At 34.6% G+C, this 22,912-nt stretch overlaps 1 protein-coding gene across 1 annotated transcript in view; it reads right to left on the bottom strand.

The window, feature by feature from the left end:
* Lrp1b (LDL receptor related protein 1B) overlaps positions 1–22,912 on the bottom strand; it is a 1,652,823-nt gene that overhangs the window by 801,002 nt on the left and 828,909 nt on the right. The window contains exon 7 of the mRNA XM_090342868.1: positions 11,285–11,447. Within this exon, the coding sequence (XP_090198994.1) occupies positions 11,285–11,447 (163 nt within the window). The remainder of the gene's footprint in view (positions 1–11,284; positions 11,448–22,912) is intronic.

The raw sequence follows: 22,912 nt of genomic DNA, 5'->3' as shown, positions 1-22,912 counted from the left end.
CCAAAGTTTTGAATCAGCTCAAGCAGCTTGGGAGTGGAGTCTATATGGTTCTTTAAATATAGAATCGTGTCATCTGCAAAGAGGTAAAGTTTCACTTCGTCTTTCTCTATTTGCTTTATGCTTGCTTCTTGCTTTATTACTCTGGCTAGGCATTCTAATACTATGTGAAAGACTAGTGAGTGAGTGGGAATCCTTGCCTCATTCCTCATTTTACAGGAAGTAGCTTTAGCTTTTTACATTAAGTATAATGCTACCTGTGAGTTTGTCATACACAGCCTTTTTTTATGCTGAGGAATGTTCCATGGATTCCTAGTTTCTCCAGAGCTTTTAGCAAAAAAGGGGTGTTGAATCTTATCAAATGCCTTTTCTGCATCTATTGAGACATTCATGTGATTCTTATCCTTGCCCCTGCTGATGTGTTGAACTATATGAATTGATTTGTGCATGTTGGACCAGCTTTGCATCCCTGTGATGAATCCTGCTTGATCATAGTGTAAATTTTTATGAGCTGCTTAAGACAGTTGGCCAGTATTGTGTTGAGAAGTTTTGCATCAATATTCATCAGAGAAATGGGTCTACAGTTCTCTTTCTATGATGAATCTCCTTCTGGTTTTGGATGAGGATTAATGTGGCTTAGTAGAATGAGTTTGGCAAAGAGCCTTCATTTTCAATTTTGTTGACATGCTTGAGGTGTATTGTTGTGAGCTTTGCTTTGAAGAGCTTACACAATTCATCTGTGAATCCACCTGGCTCTGAGCTTTTCTTAGATGGAATGTCTCTTACTACCCTTTATATTTCAGTTCTTGAAATAGGTCTGTTTAGTTGGATTTGGTCTTCTTGGTTCAGTGTGGGTATGTTAATATTGGCTAGTAATTCATCCATTACTTCTAGATTCTCAAATTTGTCTGCATGAAGTTTTGAAAAGTTTTCCCTCATGATGCTCTGGATCTTGGTAGTTTCTGTCCTTATATTACCATTTTCATCTATGATTTTGTTTATTTGGGTGTGCTCCCTTCCTCTTTTTTGATTCTTTCTATAGTGTTTTTTTTTGTTTGTTTGTTTGCACTCCAATTCATTTAATTCTGCCTTGATTTAAAAATTTGCTTCCTTCCACTGGGATTAGGGTTGGTTTGTTGTTCTTTTTCCTATAGCTTAGGTATGACATTAAATTGTTGGTTTGTGACTTTTGAATTTTTAATTTAAGCACTGAGAGCTATAAATTTTCCTCTGAGTTCTGCCTCTGCTGCATCTCAAAGGAGCTGGTATTTTGTGTGTCTCTTTTTGGTGAATTTCATAAACTATTGAATTTCTGTTCTGATCTTCTCGATGACCCATTAGTGATTCAGCAATGTGTTGTTCAATCTCCATTAGTTGCAGGGTTTTCGTTGGTAGAGTTTGGTGTTTAGTTCCTATTTGATTCTGTGTCATTTATGTCATCTGTGCTGGTTACATGATCTAACTAAGAAACTCATATAAATGGACAAGAATCACGTTAGATTAAGTAGATATGTGCTCTGGGGTTCTTTCTGTAACTTACACAAAATTAATTGTTTTAAATTAAATATCAGAGATCGGCAGAAGATGGCGGCGGTTCAGTGTGAGTCATTCTGAGCTCCCACCAAGATACAAGTTCTGGCAGTGTAAGGGACAGTTCTTTATCAAAAATTGATCCTAAGTAAGCTTTAGCGCCACAGACATCTCAGTCAGAGAGGAAAAAGTCAGAATGCCAGCGCAAGAAGATAGAGTGGAGCCCCGCCAGTCCCAGAGCAGACAGTGCTTCTTGGCAGCACAGACCTGTCAGCTGCAGACAGAACCACATGGAGCCTGTGTGAGCCCAGAACCAACACCCAGCTGTACACGGACCTGCCAGCTTCACAGAACCAGAGAACCAAGCAATTTGTGAGTACCTTTGAGGAGAAGTTTCCACTTCTGCTCGTGAAATGGCATTGGGAAGGAAACCCCTCCCCCACAATTTGAGAGCAGCACCATCCTGACTGCTGGCAAAGACCCGGCCAAAGCAATTGGAGCCTGACAGGTGGTGCTGACAGTGCGGCCATTCTAATGGGCAAAGGATTTCGCAGAGACTCCTTAGCCAGAAATCTTCCCCCATTGCTGCTGAAGTCCGTTCTCTGTGCCTCACCACACACCTGGTAAGCAAAGCTGCCCATGAATCTTTCATCTTTGTTTTACCAATCAAGCAATCTGGTCGGAAAAACCGCAAAGCCAAATCACAAGAGAAAAAGACTGTGAAGTGTTTGGATCCCTAATTTAGTGGAGAAACAAGTTTCCTATCCTGCGCCCCTCAAAAAACAAAAAAAATAAACAAACAAAAAAACTGAAGAATGGAAGAAAGACAGCCTCTTCAACAAATGGTGCTGGCAGAACTGGTTAAGCACCTACATAAAACTAAAGTTGGATCCTTCTTTGACATCCTCTACTACAATTAACTCCAAATGGATCAAAGACCTCGAGGTAAAAGCTGACACACTGAATACTTTACAAGAAGCAATAGGAGATACACTAGGCCTCCTTGGCACATGTCAAAACATTCTTAATAAGGGCCAAAAATCACAACAAATCAGAGAAAGGCTGGATAAGTGGGACTGCATTAAACTGTAGAGCTTCTGTACGGCAAAGTACATAGCTAGTAAATTAATTAGGAAGCCTTCAGAATGGGAGAAGATCTTCACCAACCATACAATGGACAAAGGCCTAATATCTAAAATATATCAACAGCTGAAAAAATTGTATCACTCTAAAACTAATCTCCAAAGTAACAACCATCACATTAAAAGATGAGCCAAAGACTTAAAGAGTCTTCTCTGAAGAAGAAACAAGAATGACCTATTGACACATGAAGAAATGCTCAACATCTCTGGTCATAAAAGAAATGTGAATCAAAACAACTCTAAGATTCCACCTCACTCCAGTTAGAATGGCCAGGATCAAGAAATCCAATAACAACAGATGCTGGAGGGAATGTGGCCAGGAGGGATCACTACTACACTGCTGGTAGGAGTGCAAACTTGTTCAAACACTATGGAAAGCAGTATTGCAGTTCCTCAGACTAAACCTAGAGCTCCCCTATGACCCAGAAATTCCACTTGTCTAGAAACAAGGACATACTAAATCCACTAGCACAACGATGTTCATTGCAGCATTATTTACCATAGCAAAAATTTGGAACCAACCCAGATGTCCCACAATTGTTGAGTGGATCAACAAGATGTGGTATTTGTACACAATGGAATGCTATGCTGCTGTCAGAAAGAATGACATCGCCCCATTTGTTAGGAAATTGAAAAACTTAGAAAAAAGCATATTAAGACTCAAAGGAAGGCTCAATGGTTTCCCTCATTTGTCATAATCAGTAGAAACCTTGGGCTCTCATAGCAGAGATTTGCAATAGAGCAAAACCTAGATACATAAGGCCATATAGTATGACACTACATGAAAGGGCCTCTAGGATATAGAAACAAAAGCCATATAATAAGTGATTGTTGTCCTTAATGTACTATGTTATTGCTCATTTCTTTTGCTGTCCCTTGGTTATCTCATATTGTTACAGTATCTCACTTTGTTATCTGATATATTGGATATATTTGTATTTGGTTATTTTTAATTGTATAGGGAAGGGGGGAAAACAAGATGAGGGGTGGGGGTGGGAGGGAGGGAAATGGAGACCAAGACATGAGAAAGGTATCAATGTATGTGAGTTAATGCACCTTCTATCTGGTGAATATAATGTAACCCTTCTATTAATTACAATAAAATATATAGTTAAAAAGTATGAACATAACCAAGTTATCTCATATTGTTACAGTATCTCACTTTTTTACCTGATATATTGGATATATTTTATTTGGTTATTTGAAATTGGATAGGGAACGGGGGAAGCAAGATGAGGGGTGGGGGGGGAGGGAAATGGGGACGAAGACAGGTGGAAGGGTATCAATGTATGTGAATTAATGCACCTCTGTCTGGCAAATACCATGTAACTCTTCTATTAATTACAATAAAAATACATGAAAAAAATCTGAACAATTCCCCTTTTTTTGTTCTTCTAAACCTTTTCATTTGCATTTTTAGGTGTTCTTATTTTCTCTTTGCCATTTTACCTACACTACACCTTTTTTTCTAATGTTATGATTCATTCCTTTTTTTTCTTTTTTTTCTCTCCTCAATTTTGCCACATTCCTTCTGTTACTGTGGTCATTCCTAGAAACACAGTGACAGCTCTGGGTACAGTCTGAATAAAACTGATACCTATATTGATACATTCACCTGCTTTTTAATCTCCTGGTTCTCAACCCTAGTATCTCTTGGGTAAGAACTCACAATAGTGAAGAATCTCCCCCCACTTTTTTTTGGTGTTTTTTGTTTTGTTGTTGTTTTTTTTTCTTTTTTCTTTTTAAAATTTGTATCATTGAAATCTCTTATATCTACCTCCCTCTTTTCTCTATATGTTCTTCTTCTTACTCTTATTTTGATAAGTTTTATCTAAGTTCTTCTGAACTTTCTACTCAAATATTCTACCTGTCTATCACCCTAGGTCAGTTATCCTTACACTGTACCTTTTCTTCATTACTATAATAATCTTACACTACTGCATTGTTCTTTTCCTACCTCCCTTGTTGTCTTTCATATTATTTTTCTATCTCTGATCCTCTGTTCATCCTTCAACTCTTATAATGCATGGATCTACATTTGATGGTTGTTGAGCAATGCTGTGTATCTAGGTGTTCAATTATATTCTAGGTCCAGAGGGACTTAAATACAATAGAGATTGCGTTGAGGGGCTTATTATTTTGGTCATAAATCGGTAATCTGTGGTTGTATTAGATTTGTATGTAAGTGCTCAAAAAGAAAGAGAGAGTGTTATTACCAATCTAAAAGTGTGAACATCTGTTGTCAGCCAACTAAAAATGTCTAGGTTGGTTATATCTAAACAATTATAACCTCGTTTAGTATTAATCTTGCTCCCATTTTCAACTGGGCAGAACAAGAAACTCAAGAAAAATGTCAAATCAAGGAATAGCGTCTCCCACCCAATATAAACAGGCAATGGATCAGTCAGTGGTAAATAAAATATCAGATTTTTTTACATTGATTGTTAGAACTTCAGTATAGAGTATTTGCCTAATATGAACACATTAAAGTTAATAATATAAAAATTGCAATTTTTAGGAACACAAATTAACTAAAATTGGTCATGCAGATGAACTGTTCATCTATGTCATTTACTTTGTCATTCTCTTTTGCCATTCCCTTTTGCTATCACTTCCAGAATGGGCTGGGCTTATCATTGATAAACAACTTCCAAAAAATACAAAATGCCCTTTAGATAAAAAATGCCATCTTCTGATTATCTTGTTAGAAATGGTAAAATTTCTCAAATGGGGAAAATAGATAAAAGCTATAGACAACAAAGCAACATTCACTGCCATGTTCCTGCTTCCTTCATATAAGAGGAACAGCTTCTCACAAGCATCATTCCTTCTCCAGGAAAAAAAGAAAAAGAAAAGAAAAAGAAAAGAAAAAACTGGTGAATTAGGGCATGCCCATTACTTGGGACTATTGTAATTATTAACATTTTCTCTTCCCCTTTTTCTAAGTCTACTGATTTAACCTATGGTCAAGGAATGCATCTGTGAAAATGGCTGAAAATGTACTAATGTCCCACATGTATGTATTTGGCGCATAAGGGTGAGTGCTCAGCCTAGATATGTGAGTCACCTGGAGTTTGGGGTTGGACTCTAGAAAAATTAGTTTCAGGGGCCAGGAGTTTGGCCAGTGGTAGAGTGCTTGCCTGGCATGCATGAAGCCCTGGGTTCATTTCCTCAGTACCACATACATAGAAAATAAGAAGTGGTGCTGAGGCTCAAGTGATAGAACTCTAGCCTTGAGAAAATCCAAGAACAATGCTAAGGCCCTGAGCTCAAGCTCAGAACTGGCAATAAATAAGTAAATTAATAAAACATTTTCAGTATCATATGTTTGAGGAATGAAAAGAGCTTTATTTTAAATGATGATTCAAAGCTACTAAAGTAAACAATTTAGGATTGTCTTAAATTGTGATTTTTACTAAACTAGCAATTTGTTTCTTCACATAAGCTATATTCTGTTGTTTTTCACTTATTTTAGCTACTTGAGTAAATAATAGAGTAGATATTTCATGAAAAAAATACGTTTTCAAAGGTAACCATTTGAAGGCAGGAAAACATCAAGTATAATCAATAGAAATAAACTAACAAGCTGAAAATAAACGAAGTTAAAAAAAAAAAAAAAACAGACCACAGTGAGATTTTTCCCCCATTATGTTAACTAATAGTATTGTGAATGGCAGAATTATATGCCAGTTGCAGTAATGGGTTTTTCTTCCAATAAAGGTTATAGTGAGCATAAACAACTAAATATTATGTCATTTTCTTACACTAATGTAAAGAATATGTTTTACTATGTCATTTAATTCACTACATTTAATTCACTACATTTAATTCATTAGCTTTTTTTCTTCTAAGAAATTTTAAGTTTTGGATATCCATGATATGAATTTGTGTTTATACAGAATGAAGGAGGCTAAGAAGTCAACATTTATTTATATTTTTTTTTCTATTTTGATTTAAGGAGGATATTTCCCTCAAAATTTTCAGACTTTCATATGTGAATTAAAATTTTAAATCGTATGTATGTCATGAAGCACAAATGAGCCACCATCCCCTAAGATCACTATCCAGGGGAAGGAAGAGTGGAGCAAATCTAGACTGCTTCCATCCTCAAATCAATAGAAAATAGGTGAGGGATGAGAAAAGCTATTTCTGGAATTAATTAGTTCAAAATGAAGCCCAAGAAGTTTAATTGCCAAATGTCCATGCCAATTCTATATCCCATTTCAAGAGACTTTGTAAGCTAAGAGCACTGACTGGCTCTGACGCCACCCACCAGACCTGAGAAATCTACTACCTGATCTGAAGATGACTTTGTTACAAAATCTCTTTCATGTGAATAGGCACAGCTACTTCATTTTTAAATTTCCTGTATTTACATAGAATCTCAGATTAGACTGTCATTAATCAGACTTTCTCCCTGGTGGCTGGGAACATTGGTTCTATTTTTAATTTCTCAGACAGGATTAGTTTTACCAACAGTGTGTGTGTGTGCGCTAGTGGGTGATGGGAAATGCCTTAGCTATGAAATATGTCAATCATTCCTTCTAGGAACTTGACTTCTGAGACTTCTGCTTCACTCTTCTGTCACTCAGCAGATGGACAGGTCTGACATAGAACAAAGACACTGTGTGTTTTTCCTCATTATTGACATAGGATCCAAGATTCCAAAGCTGATACATCAATCTGTCCTTCACTTTTTAAAAATACTTAGCCACAAAAAGATAAATGGTACTATATATTAACATTGTACTTTACTTAACTTTCAGAAGATGTTTTGTCTTTCTCATTTTATAGGCATTTTCCTCTTATTCAATTTAAATTTTTTACTTGTTTTAACTAGATTTGCAACTCAAATATACTACACCAATCCTCGTTAGAACTTCAACATATTCATGGAAACAATTGATTTTTTTCTGTTTATCCAATAATGTTTTTCAAGCTGGTTGGAAATAAAGTCAGTAGTAGAAGTTTAATTTTTGCTAGTTCTGGGACTTGAACTCAGGGCCCACATACTATCCTTGAGCTTTCTCAAGGCTAGCGCTCTGCCACATGAGCCACAGTGCCACTTCTAGCTTTTTCTCTGTATATGGTACTGATGAATCAAACCCACGGCTTGACGCATGCTAGATAAGCACTCTACCACGAGGCCACACACCAGGCCTACCAGACTACTTTCAGGACAATGCATCTGACCCTGAATCAATGTTTCTACAGAGATTGCTCACATAATAAATTATATATATATATATATAAAATGAGTATATATTAACTCCATATTTTACTATATCGCAGCCCTCATTAGACCTAGATATTACATGTTAACCAGGCTAACATTATCCTACCTATTCAGGAGGCTGAGATCTGAGGATCAAGGTTCAAAGCCTGGGCATAAAAAAGCATCTGAGACTTTTATCTCTAGGAAGTGGGGCTTGGCTCAAGAGTAGAGCTCAGAGACAGTACCCAGGCCAAGCTCAAGCCCCATGACTCACAAAGAAAAAAAAAAGAAAAGAAAATAGAAAAGAAAGACAAAGTTCAACTTCAGTGAAATAAACAAGAGGAATTAGTGCTTTAAAGGAGTTAAGTGATGTTAAGGTAAGAGGGTTAGATGAATAAAGAGGGGAAGCAGGGGAAAAGACAATGTAGAAATTCAATGTATATTCCACAAAATTAAGAAAAGTGAGGAAAGGAGTGGTCTGGGAAGGATGGGTGAGAGTATTAAAAAGGGTACATTTGTTTTCTTAAATAATTACTTAAAGGTACTTGAAATTTCTTTTCAGTTTATCATTACTAGATTGCCCTTGCTATCCAATAACATTTTCCCACAATTTTCCATTTCTTCTTTGAGTTTACCATAAAACATATGCTTCATTATTTCTGAGTTTTCTATCGGTTCTGAAAGAATTTTTATCTTGAAAAAATTATAATAATTTGTGATTTTTGCTTTCCTTATTTACTATTATTTTATTAAATCTTTCTTTCTTTCTTTCCTTCTTTTTTGTCAGTCATAGGTCTTGAACCCTGGGTGTGGGTGCTATGCCCCTGCTCTTCAGCTCAAGGTTTTCTACTACTTGAGCCACAGTGCCACTTCCTACTTTTAAAAATTATTTTATGCCCTTTGAACAGAAACTTAGTAATGAGTGAAAAATATAATTTTTTGCACATCCTCACATACAAAGTTGACTTGTATTTTTCCTTTCAGCTCTAGACATATTTTTTGTTTTTATTCTTAAGTTAAACAACAGTGTGTGTGTGTATGTGTGTGTGCATGCATGTGTGTGTATGTATGTTCCAGACAAATTTCAGAAACTATAGAGGAAGCCCAATATTACTCAATCTAGAAATTTAAGAGAAAAAAAATCTACTGCCTCTTTTCTGCATAGCGTGCATAGATCATCTCCAAATTTGTATTTAGAAGAAAATAGAACATAGGCTCAAGTGGTCTATTGCAAACATGCCTATATTTAGAAAAGAATAGTGTATTCCCTTCAGTGAGATCTGCAATTCATGATTGAAAACTTTGCTAGAGAGAGCAGATAAAATAATTCAAAGCATCTATCGTGATAAATGATACATGACAAAATAACATTTAAACAGTTACCAAGAATAGAGGAATCCAGCAGTGAATAAGTGCAAACAACATGGGAGTTTCTACTGCTAATTTCATTGACAAAAATGACAAAATATGCTTCTTTCTTGTAATGACAGGGAGAAATTGGAAACCTGAGAACATAAAATATATTGTTGTTCCAAAACAGAAATGACGTTCACATGAATTATAGTTCAGATTGGCAGTTTTATTTGAAAGGGGTCTCTGGATATTAGTTTTGAGAATGGAGAAGGAAAAGAATAGCAGAAAGAAAGGAGAAAGGCAATAGCTTAGACCTGGTGGACTACCTCAATCCTAATTTGAAATTTGTTAGTCCAACCTGGAAAAACCAGGAAGGAAAATACATTTTTAAACAGGATGCCAAAAGAATGCTGTTAGCACTTTTGTACATTTCCAGTTCATTCTTAGTACTCATATCCAACCACCCAAACAAATCAGTTTAAATACAACTTCTTTTTACTAATGTCTTATGAAGCATCATTGCAGTCAAGTAACCATCTGCTACAAATACAAATAGAACTACATTCAAGAATTATATTACACAGCCTTCCTAGGCATAGTTCTTACATGCAAGCTGTTCTTGTCAAAGTCAGAAGCATTGTGATGATGCATCTTAATATTCAATCAGACTTTAAGTAAAGAGTGACAAAAGTCCACATATGGATGGCAGCTGTTTTCTAAGTAAATATTTTCTCATTTATTGAATGGCGGCTTATGGTACTTTAGGATATATTCCATCAGACGTTTCAGCCTGAACTGCCTGAGGACTATGAAAATAATAGCAAGAATGAAATATCAGGTTTCAAAGCTTTGTTGCGGGTTACCTCTTTATAGACACAGCTCCTCCAGTGAAAGTGGTACACTATGACATTCATTTGAATCTACTTGCCCAGGACTGGGTAGTGAAGTAGTCAATTTATAAGATTCTGTTTATTATAAGGTTTTCTTCCTGACCCTCTCATAATATCCCCATGTTTGTAATTTCTTTTTTTCGGTTCTTGCACTGAGTTTTGTGAAATTCTGGACAAAGTTGTTAGGGATGTGAATGCTAATAGTTCTCAAATAGTAAAATATTTTAAAAGATTCATAAGTCTTACCTCATCATCTTGCACAAAGGGTGAACCAATGTAACAGTGATAACCACAAGATAATACATTGGAAATGAAATTTACATCTTGGTAGGGATGGAAAGTGGGAGAAAAACATGGTAGGGTTGACAATGTTCAAGAAGAAATGTATTCACTACCTTACATATGCAATTGGAAACTCTCTGTACATCACACGGACAATAAAATTACCTTATAAATCAACCATTTTATAACTGAATATATTATTCACAGTCAAAAAGAAGATTAATAAGCCTATTATCTAAAAGAATGTCTCATATGATAAACATATTTTAACCAATAAAGTGTCTTGAGAATTTAAAATAAAGATGGATTATTTGAAAAAAATTAACTCTATAATATTAGGTTTACATATCAGTAATAATTGAAAATAAAGTTAAGGTCTGAATGAACAAGAGAATTCTTACCATTTTGATATGTTATTAGTGCTCTAGAATATATGTTACACTTATATAAGCCCTAAATATTTTGGCAGACATAATCATGATAGTTTATCTTTCAAGCAGTGTTTATGAAGGTTGCTATCAAGATCCCTTACTAAGAATTAGAAATTCTCTTATCTTTAACCTCAAAGTACCCTGAGGTTCTTCAGTGATCAGAAAGAAATTCTTGTGAGAGGAAAACATTGTTTATGTCTTAGGTCAGGTCAGCAATATCGGTCTGTTAAGGAACAGGTATTCCCCAGCTGATGAATGGAAATTTATAGCCTTTCTTTTTTCTTGCATTGCAGGTGCTAAAACCAACACTTGTTTTTTTTTATAATATTTCTTTTTAAATTTTGAGTTTGCTATCTTATTTTATAAAAATGTCTTGTCAGATTTGGACTTATTTACCCCGATAGAAGTGTTTGCAGACTAAACGTAATAAAAAAAATGTCTTACCCTGCTATTGGATCTACTGCTACTGCCTTGGGGTTATGAAGTTCCAGGTCAATCAAGGTGACACACACAGACCCGTTGTAGTTACAAACAAAGATCCGGTCACTGGCATGATCCACAAAATAGAGATTTCTGGTGATCCAGTCAATTGCCATTTGTTCCACATCTGAAAAACACATATACACAATTATTGAATTACAGAAAAAAAATAGCATCATAGACCAAAGAACACATAGATCTAACCAAATGCAAATACTTGACATTTCAAAAGTATGGACATTTGTATAACACCTTCACTTGAAAATATTTTTCTATGCAGAAGTAGGTGACTTTCCTATGTAATATAAACCACTTCCAATACTTCCTTGTATGAGTATTGTGGATGACCTAGACCATTGTATCAAGAACCCCCAAATTCCCAAGAATAGATATTTACAACATGAACTCATTTGCTTACATTTGCTTTTGTCCAAAATGGTTGTTTTTTTCCTTCCGATGGATATAGTACATTTCATGGCACAATTATGATCTGTAGTAATAAGTAAAGTAATATTTTACATCTTACATAAGCTCCTGGTAAACCTTGTATTTTAAAAGTAGGGAAGAGTTCACTTCCTTTATGAAGATAGAAAAAAAGGGAGACACATAGATTCATTTGCTTGGGGGAGGGAGGTATCTAAAACTTGGAAATAAAGGAAAAAGAGAGGTGACAGGCTCGTTCATTGGCATACTTAAGCATTATAAGAAAGTTCTGGTTAAGGGCTGACTCAGAGATAATAAGGCTTTCTGTGATGTTGGAATTACTATCTCTACTGTCATACAAAAATAAGTCACTACCTAAATGTACCTATGAGCTCTTCACATGGGGCTACTATGACAGGAAAATTTTATTATTCCCATGTAAATTAGTTACATTAAATTCAAATAACAGAAGCAACTCCTAGCTACTGTAGATGATGTAGATCTAGAAAAAGTATTTGTATCTGATTTGAGATTGTTCTTTTGATCAAACGTAAGCATTGTGGTATTACATGATAATGGATAGATATTTATGTTATAGAAACAATACCTGAAGACTTTAGTTTTGCTACTCTATTAGGGATTGGACATTATTTTCAATTTAACTTAACTTTTATTATTTCTTAGTAGTTGTACATAGAAGTGACCATTTAAGAAAGCAGTTTATTAGTGCCAGGAATTTGGCCTAGTGATAGGAGTGCTTGCCTGACATGCACAAATCCCCAGATTCGATTCCTTAGTACCACATAAATAGAAAAAAGCTGGAAGTAGTGCTGTGATACAAGTAGTAAAGAAGTAGCCTTGAGAATCTCATGGACAGTGCCCAGGCTCTGAGTTCTAGCTCCAGGACAGGAAAAAAAAAAAAGAGAAAAAATACATTTTGATCAAACGTCACTCCATTTATCATTCCCATCTATCCCTACCCTATCCATTCCTTCCTTCACTCTTCTTAATTTTGTAGGATACACAATAGATTCTTGACTATCATCTTTTTCTTTATCTAGCTTTTTCCCTTTAACCTCACCCTTTTGAGTATTTATTTCCTGGTGTCTTATTTTAGTGATCTTTGCATTTTTAAGGAATTTCATTATTTGAGTATTTTTATATCTAATCTAAAATTTTTACTTAAAAATTGACTCTCCAATACTTATTAATCCTCAATCTACTAAATCTCTTTGACTAAAAATTCCACTTTGATTCCTGATTCCTTTAGCAATTCTAGAAATTATTTTTTCTTATGTATTCATCCTATCCTTTTCTAAAGAAATTATTAACATTGATTTTTATATCATATTTCAAATGTCATGTTTAACAAACAAGTATTCAAGAAGGGAATCACTATATATAATCACTGGCACATAGACTTTGGAACATAATTAAAATTAAGCTGATGGTTTGTATATCATAGATACATATGAATCTATGTACTAAAACATTATGTCTATATACATTTTAAATGAAATGTTATGGGGTCTTGTTTGTTTTTGTTTTTACCAGTCCTGGGGTCTTTGGATTCAGGCTCTGGACTTTGATCTGGCACTACTCTATGCTCAAGGCTAGAGTTCTACCACTTGAGCCATAGAACCATTTCTGGCCTTTCTGTTTATGTGATTTGATTAACTTAATCCAGGGCTACATGCATGCTAGGCAAACACTGTACCACTAAGCCACCTTTACAGCCCTTGTTGTTAATTTTTGGAAAGTAAGCAGTCCCTCCTTACACATGGAGAATACAACTGAAGACACTCATGGAATGGTTGAAATCACAAACAGTAACAATTTCTATGTTTACTGTTCTTTTTCCTATGATTATGAAAATTCATTTATAAGTTAGTTAAATCAAATAAAGCAACAAATAATAAGAAAATATGCATACTTGCTTTTTTCATATATTTTATTGTAATTAATAGAAAGGTTACATGATATTTGCCAGATAGATGGTGCATTAATTCCCATACATTGATACCCTTTCACATGTCTTGGTCCCCATTTCCCTCCCCCACCCCCACCCCTCATCTTGTTTTCCCCCCTTCCCTATCCAATTTCAAATAACCAAATACAAATATATCTGATATATCATGTAACAAAGTGAGATACTGTAACAATATTATTCTTGTTCAAACTCTTTCCCTTTCGTGAAGGGACTTTTCTAGGACTGTCCATGCTTTTCAAACCTAGAATAAAAATACTACTAAACCAATTCTTCAGGTAAACTTTATTAGGAAGTCTTTTCCCCTCCATTCATATAAAAGTTAATACTTTTGTATAGTTTTCTCTTGTTAAGTTGTCTATTCTTACTTAAATTAATATATGACCTTGTTATCTGATATATTTTATATATGCTTAATTGGTTGTTTGAAATAGGAGAGGGAGAGGGGAAATCAAGTTGTGAGGGGGGAGGAGGGGGAAATGGGAAATAGGATGTGAGAAATAGTATTGATATTTGTGAAGTAATATACCTTCTATCTGATGAATATAATGTAACCATTCTATTAATTACAATAAAAATATATGAAAAAAGTGTAAACCCTTCCAAATCCCCCCCAAAATAGCACACAAAATACCAGCTCCTTTGGAACACAGTAAAGGCAGTATTCAGAGGAAATGTCATAACTCTGAGTACTTACATTAACAAAGTGGAAAAATCACAAACCAGCAATTTAATATCCCGCCTTAAGTTCTTGGAAAAAGAGCAAGAAACCAACTCTAATTTCAGTAGAAGGAAGAAAATTATTAAACAAAATGAGAATTAAATGAATTGGAATCAACAAAAGGAATTGGTTCTTTGAAAAAATTAACAATAATTGACAGACCCTTAGCAGATCTTACCAAAGTAAGAAGGGAGCTGATCCAAATAAACAAAATCACAGATGAGAATGGTAATACAATGACAGAAACTACCAAGATCCAGAGCATCATGAGGGAATATTTTTCAAACCTTTATGCCAACAAATTTGAGAATCTAGAAGAAATTGATGGATTTCTAGCCAATATTAACATACCCACACTGAACCAAGAAAAGCAAATCCAACTAAACAAACCTATTTCAAGCACTGGAATAGAAATGGCAGTAAGAGGCCTTCCATCGAAGAAAAGATCAGGGCCAGATGGATTCACAGTTGAATTCTATAAGGTTATCAAAGTAGAGCTCCTCAAGCTCTTCAATGAAATTGAAAATGAAGGTTCTTTGCCAAACTCATTCTACAAAGCCACTAAAACCCTCATCTCAACCAGTCAGAGAGCCATCAAAAAAAGAGAACTCTAGACCCATTTCTCTGATGAATATTGATGCAAAACTTCTCAACAAAATACTGGCCAACTGTCTTCAGTAGCTCATCAAAATAATTACACTATGATCAAACAGGATTCATCACAGGGAGGCAAAGCTGGTTCAACATATGCAAATCAATTCAAATAATTCAACATATCAACAGGAGCAAGGACAAGAATTACATAATTGTCTCAATAGATACAGAAAAGACATTAGACAAGATCTAACACCCCGTTATGCTAAAAACTCTGGAGAAACTAGGAATCCATGGAACATTCCTCAGCATAAAAAAGGCTGTGTATAACAAACCCACAGGTAGCATTATAGTTAATGTGAAAAGCTAAAGCCATTTCCTGTAAAATCAGGAAGGAGACAAGGATTCCCACTCTCTCTACTCCTCTTTTATATAGCATTAGAATTCCTAATCAGAGCAATAAGGCAAGAAGCAAGCATAAAGGGTATCCAACTAGGGAAAGAGAAAGTGAATTTTCCCTCTTTGCAGATGACATGATTCTGTATTTAAAGAACCCTATAGATTCCACTCCCAAGCTCCTTGAGCTGATTCAAAACTTTGGCAAGTAGCAGTGTATAAAATTAACCCTCAAAAATCAACTGCCTTCCTCTCCGCCAAGCGTGAGAGGAATGAGACAACAATCAGGAAAGAAACTACCTTTGTAATAGCCTCAAAGTAAATAAAGTACCTAGGAATTAACTTAAAAGAATGTAAAGGACATTTTTATTGAAAACTTTAAAACTCTAGAAAAGGAAATTAAAGCAGAAATGAGGAAATGGAAAAAGCCTCCCATATTCCTGGATTGGACAAATTAACATCGTGAAAATGGCAATCTTGCCAAGGGCTATCTACAAATTCAACACAGTACCCATCAATATCCCAATGTCATTCTTTAAAGAAATAGAAGAGGCAATCCAACATTTCATACAGAATAATAAAAGACCCCAAATAGCAAACACAAGTCTTAGCAGACAGAACAGCTCAGGAGGAATTTCAATACCAAACTTTTGACTTGATTACAGAGCTATAGTGACCAAAACAGCTTGGTACCAGAACAAGAACAGGCCTGAAGACCAATGGAATAAAACTGATGTCCCAGATGTTAACCCACAGACCTACAGTGACCCAATCTTTGATAAGGGAGCCAAAAAACTGAATGGAAGAAAGACAGCCTCCTCAATATGTGGTGCTGGCAGAACTAGTTAAGCACCTGCAGAAAGCTATAGTTGGATCCTTTTTTGTCACCCTGCACCAGGATTAACTCCAAATGGATCAAAAACCTGGAAGTAAAAGATGACACTCTGAAAACTTTACAAGAAGCAATAGGAGATACACTGGGTCTCCTTGGCACAATTCGGAATATTCTTAATGAGGACCAAGAAACACAACAAATCAGAGAAAGTCTGGATAAGTGGGACTGCATTAAACCACAGAGCTTCTGTATGGCAAAGGACATAGCTAGCAAATTAACTAGAAAGCCTACAGAGTGGGAGAAGATCTTCACTAACCATACAACACACAAAGATCTCATATCTAAAAAATATCAACAGCTCAAAAAACTGAATCACTCCCAAACTAATCTCCGAAAATACAATCATCCTGTTAAAAGATGGACCAACGACTTTAAGTCGTCAGAGAGTCTTCTCTTATGAAGAAATAAGAATGGCCTATAGACACATGAAGGAATGCTCAACATCTCTGGTCATAAAAGAAATGCAAATCAAAACAACTCTAAGATTCCACTTAGCTCCATTTAGAATGGCCATGATCAAGAAATCTAGTAACAACAAATGCTGGATGGGATGTGGCCAGGAGGGATTACCACTACACTGTTGGTGGGAGTGCAAACTTGTTCAACCACTATGGAAAGCAGTATGGCAGTTCCTCAAAAGACTAAACATAGAACTCCCCTGTGACCCAGCAATTCCACTGCTTGGCATTTACCCAATGATCCCGAAAAAAGGACATATTGAAGCCACTATCACAATGATGGAATTATTAAACATTCCTATTAATTATTGTCTGAAATTTTTCACAGCAAAACATAATTATCAATATTAGAAATATGTAAAAAAGTATAAGGGAGTATTGAAAATATTTTGGAATATGTAAACATTTATTCAAATATAAGGTGTAATTAGGCAAGTTTTCCAAAATTATTATCTGTTAGCTTTAACAATTCAAAGTTATGTTGAGTGAGAACTAAAGTAAAATTTCAGTTGAAAAAAATGTTGATCACTATGATCAGTCAAAATGATGTGTCTTAATTGTATAATGTCATGAAATAAATAATTAATTACCAATATGATAGATTAATAATTTCACTGAAAGGAAACATACTACTGCAGACTGATTTTTATTTTCTCCATAATTTTGTGGGTGGATCCCTAAGTCCAAGGAGCTCAAAATTTGATCAGGTTTGAAAAGTCTTTAAAAAGGTATTTCATTTAAATTAAGTCCACTAGGCTGGTTCAAATCTTATATAACATGTGTCTTTTTAAAAGAAATTAGGACATAAAGAAAATAGTCAAATATGTGCATAGAAAGCCTGTGGGAAGACACACAAAGAAGGTGACCACCAATAAGCCAAGCTCAGAAACCTTAGAATTGTTCACTTCTCGAGTATTTTCCTGAAGAATTGTCTAGCATTCAAAACTCTAATCATTTACAAACTTTCCAACATTTTTCAGAACAAATGCTATAAGAAATCTAACAAGATAATATAACTACTTATACAAATATTGTATAAGTGATCAATTCCTGATACACAAAGCAAATCTTGCTAAGATGGAATATAAAAAAGGATCACTATGTGTCATTTAAATATCAATATAAACCATAGTTTAATGGGTGGATCCAAAGCTTATTGTGTCAATCTGGGAAATATACCTTCAATTGATTTGTATTTTATTATTGATTATCATTTCCATTCTCCATGGGTTTTGATGCTACTTGCATTTAAACGAATTTAAAATTATTTCCCTCAGGTGGAAAAGGCAAACCTAAAGTTTATATTTTCATATCTGTTGCATGTTTAACATATATTTACATAAATCATGTTTTGAATTACTAGGAAATTAGTCACTGATATATTAAAATGTCTGATTATTTGTTTTCTGCATATTTCTCAAAGGGACAAAATATTTTAAAAAGTAAATGTTTTCAAAGGTTAGAAATAAATATATACAGGCAGAATTTGTAAATATAGCCTAACAAAACTCAAAGGAATGATAGAGTTGTACCAGGCTGTTCTAGTTGTTCATTCTGTTATGGACAGTTTTATTGTTTCAGAGAACTCAGCCTATGGATTTCCATGTTTTACTTCAAATTTATGCATATATGTTAACTTAGCTAACTCTTTTTTTTCTATTAATTATAAAGAATTTTGAGTTTGAAGCCCATGTCTCATGCCTTTTATCCAGTCTACTTAGGAGGCTGAGATCTGGAGGTTTGGGCTCAAATCTACACCAAGCAGGAGTTTTCTAAAAGTACTAATAAAAAAAATAGATTTGAGACATAGCTCAAATCATACAGCATTAGCATGGCAAGTGAATGTCTCTCATTCAAATCCTTGTACCAACAAAAAATGATAAAGAATTTATTATATGAAACAGAAACTCCAATGGCTTTGAAAGAAGAGCTCTTAGTGTGATTACAATAAAGCAAATAAAGAAAACACTGTATAAAATTTACTACAGCTTAGCTCTCAACTTAAAAACATCATTTTTGTGAATGCAAAAGTCATTTGTCTACAAAACAATGTAATGCAGCATTGATAAAAAGATAAAATACTTTGAGATGTTTAAACATGCTGAAAAGAAACCCAATATTTCAAAGAATTAATATATATTAATAAAACAAAATTCATTAAAATGTGATTGTCTTCATATTATATAAAATGAAAACAACAATATCAAAGTTACAATGTGCTCAGAGGATAAAACAGGCACCAAAAATTATGAATGCAATATAATAACATGTTTTAAATGGCACATAGTTAAAAGTTTCTTCCTGCCAGGCCCTGTGGCTCACGCCTGTAATCCTGGATGGTCAGGAAGCTGAGATCTGAGGATCAAGGTTCAAGGCAAGTCCAGGCACAAAAAGACCTGAGTCTCTCATCTCCAATTAACCTGTAGGAACGGTAAATGGGGCTTGGCTCAAGGGTAGGGTGGTAGCCTTGAGCTGAAGAGATCAGGGACAGCGTCCAGGCTGAGTTCAAGCCTCATGACCCATCAAAATAACCAACCCCCCCAAAAAAAAACTAGTAGAGACTAAATAATCACTGTATCTTTTTTAAAATATTTTCATTGTAATTAATAAAAGGGTTACATGATATTTGCCAGATAGAAGGTGCATTAATTCACATACGTTGATACCCTTTCACATGTCTTGGTACCCATTACCCTCCTCCCCCACCTACCACACACTCCCTGTCTTGGTTTCCACCCCTTCCCTATCAAATTTCAAATAACTAAATACAAATAAATTCAATATATCAGATAACAAAGTGAGATACTGTAACAATATGAGATACCCAAGGGACAGCAAAGGAGATGAGAGATAACATAGTACATTAAGGACAACAATCATTCGTTATATGGATTTTGTTTCAATATCCTGGAGGTCCTTTCAATTAGCTTCATACTATATGGCCTTATGTATCAAGGTTTTGCTCTATTGCAGATACCTGCTAGTAGAGCACAATCACTGTATCTTTTACAAAAATATATCTGATTGGGACATGTGTATTAGAAAATACTACAATTTTGAGTAAACAATAAGTGAGTCAATTACTAATAAGATAGACTGTCTATTCTTTTGGTTATTTGTTAATATAATCATGAATTATGTGATTATTTCTTCTTTTCAAAATTTGGGGCTTAGGCTAGGTTGAAGATAAAACCCTTCTACGGAACAGAATTTGGTAGAAATGATAAAATGTTTTCTGAGAAAAAGCCATAAATGCTTTGTAACTTCTATTTTCACCTCTCTCTCTCCCGGAATCACTTTTTCTTGTAGAACCAGCTGTCAAGCTATGAGTGCACATGAACAGCTCCAATCAGAAGTTTGTGCTAGAAGTGATGACTAACCGGCACAAGATGAGTTTGGAAGTCAAACACTTACTGTCCAGACTGCTGGATATGCTGACTATAATCTCTCAAATTACTCTGTGTCAGAACTGCCTTAGCCACTCATGCATTTCTGACCTAAATACTTCAAGGTAATGCTTTCTTGCTGTTTTAGAGGCACCAAATTTTAGGGGTCATTTACATTGCAACAGGATACCTTGGTGTATTCTAAAACATGAAAACCAAGATTGAAAGAATTGTATCATAGCTAAACATCACTAAATGAAACATAACTGAAAAGGGAAAGACATATTAACCATAGTTAATAGTAGATTTTATAACTGTATAGAAATTGTGATCATGCCACAAATTATGTAATTTTATCATGCAACAAATGTACATATCTTAAGAAGAAAAAGCCATTTAAATATTGGTGGAAAATAGGAGTCCTGTCAAATTATCCCATTTCAATCTCCACTACTTGTTTTATCTATTCAATTTTGTGTATATTTTCCACAATATATGTCGGATTTAAATTTTGAAATGCATACATTATATGTTTGCACACTGCAGAAATAAGATTTGATTCTTTATGCCCCTTCACATATATACATACATATTTTCACACTTTGTCTCCTCTCATCTTCATATAGTCTCGTTAGCCAAATTAATATTTAATATTTAGGTAATTATTATTGTATATAGTTTTCTTCAGAGATTAGGATGTTTACTATGAATATATGACCCCCCCTTACAGAATCTTAGCTTTTTCCTAAAATTTCTTCACATAAAACTTTTCGTTATGGTTTATTATTACATAATTCTTCAAAAGAATTCTACAACTCTCCACACATTAGTAATCTATTTATATTTTTGTTGCTACTCAATTTTTTACATTAGTCATCTTTCTCCTGTATCAATCTGAAATGATTTGATCCTCAGTCAGACTCTGGGGTCTGTTTCCTTTGACCACTACAGCTAACTTATTGTTCCTGAAATCAGAGGATAAACAGATTTGGAAGCTGAAGAGCCAGTTTATCATTCAAGCATATAATCCCTTTTTTAAAGCAGCCTTATCTTATGTCCTCCCTCTAAAAGTGCCCAGGATTTCTAATTATTTTTAAAACTTTCTTGGATTTTTGCCTTGGAGTCCTAGCTGCACTGCCTTACCAAAGGCAGAGAAATATTAAGCTTTTACAATCATCATTTAATCATCTGAAATTTGTTGAGCAAAACTGTTTTATCTACACTGCTTCTTCCCTTTTACTTTTGATATTCTGGTATTGGTGCATACAAAAAGTTATTCACTATATTATAATGCAGTTCCAATAACAATATATAATATGTACACATTTATTCTATCTGCAGTGTTCAGTGAAAGCTTCAAGCTGGAAAGTGGCATCTCTGTTTAGCATCTAAAGATTATGCTTCAGGCACTATATGAACAAAGGGAGAGCTTGAAAAGAGTCTCTTTATAAAGATCCTGCTATTTTCAAGAAGGAATTATATTAGGACAGAGACCATCAGAGTAGTGATGATGTAATACTGTAGACATCTTCCACATTTTTAAAAAGAGATTGGTGTGCATATGACTATGTTTACAGAGATATTTTAACTTAGCATTTTAATTTCCATTATATATTACCTATCAATCTGTTCTATTAGAAAGAGCCATGTTATGCTTTCCTTGATTTATGTATTTTCAATGAATCAGGTGGGAAGTTAGTATTTAAGATTGTATACACTTTTAGCTATAACATATAAAGTTGATATATATATATACATACATATATATATATATATATCAAATTTACTTGATCTATTCTTCCAGTGAGGGGGGATATGTGCTTATTCCATCTAAGTACCAGGAAATTGGTACTTGTAAGAAGGGAGCAAGGGAAAAGGGGTAGATAAATGAAGTGGGAGTGGGACGTGAGAAAAGAATTAGAAATTCATTGTGATGCCACAATTAAGGAAAACAAGGAAAGGAGTGGGCCCAGGAGGGGTAAAATGTTGAAAAGATGACACAGATCAAGCAGTACTGTATGCATAAACAGCTTCGTTAATTAACAAAATAGAAATCCAATACATATCCTTAAAAATGCAGAAAAGTGAAGGATGGGGTGGACTGGGCAGAGTCTGTGGGAATATTGAAAGGGGTGACAGAGATCAAGACACTATTTTGTTAAATAGGCAAGTCCTTTGCAGAATTACTTAAATAAAAGTATCCAAAAAAAGGAGATTATGTTTAGATAGAATAGTCAAGAAAATCCCCATACAACCTAAGCCTCGTTTATGGGAAGACAAGGGGGCTAGTTCTCTCTGGCAACTTGGTAGTTTAGAATCAGACATCTTTATTAGGTCTTGAAAGTCTTTTATTTTGTTAGTGGAGAGGGGACGCATATCCTTTTCCACTAGTCTTTCCACTATTTCCCTTTTCTTTCTAACACAAGACCAGACTAAACTTATTTCCTATGATGAATGTTCTCACACAGCAGAGATGTCAGGGTTATCTTATTTTTATGTCCACAAACATATAGCATACATAGTTTTCTTTTCCAGTAGGAACAAATTACATCCTTGGTTGATCCATAAATCAAATGCATTTGTCTTCCATCCTCTCTACATCTCTCCCTTGTTAATCATCCAATCTTATGTATAGTTCCACCAACAATGCTTCACCATTTGACTTAGGTATGATATGGAAGAAGTTAAAACTGAGCTATACTCACAGTTCTTATATTTTTGGTACAGTTTCA

Source organism: Megascapheus bottae, chromosome 12 (assembly GCF_031878675.1).
Source record: "Megascapheus bottae isolate mThoBot1 chromosome 12, mThoBot2.hap1, whole genome shotgun sequence".
Lineage (NCBI taxonomy): Eukaryota > Metazoa > Chordata > Mammalia > Rodentia > Geomyidae > Megascapheus > Megascapheus bottae.
The sequence above is the reverse complement of the archived record's forward strand: the minus strand, read 5'-3'. Positions and strand labels throughout refer to the sequence as shown.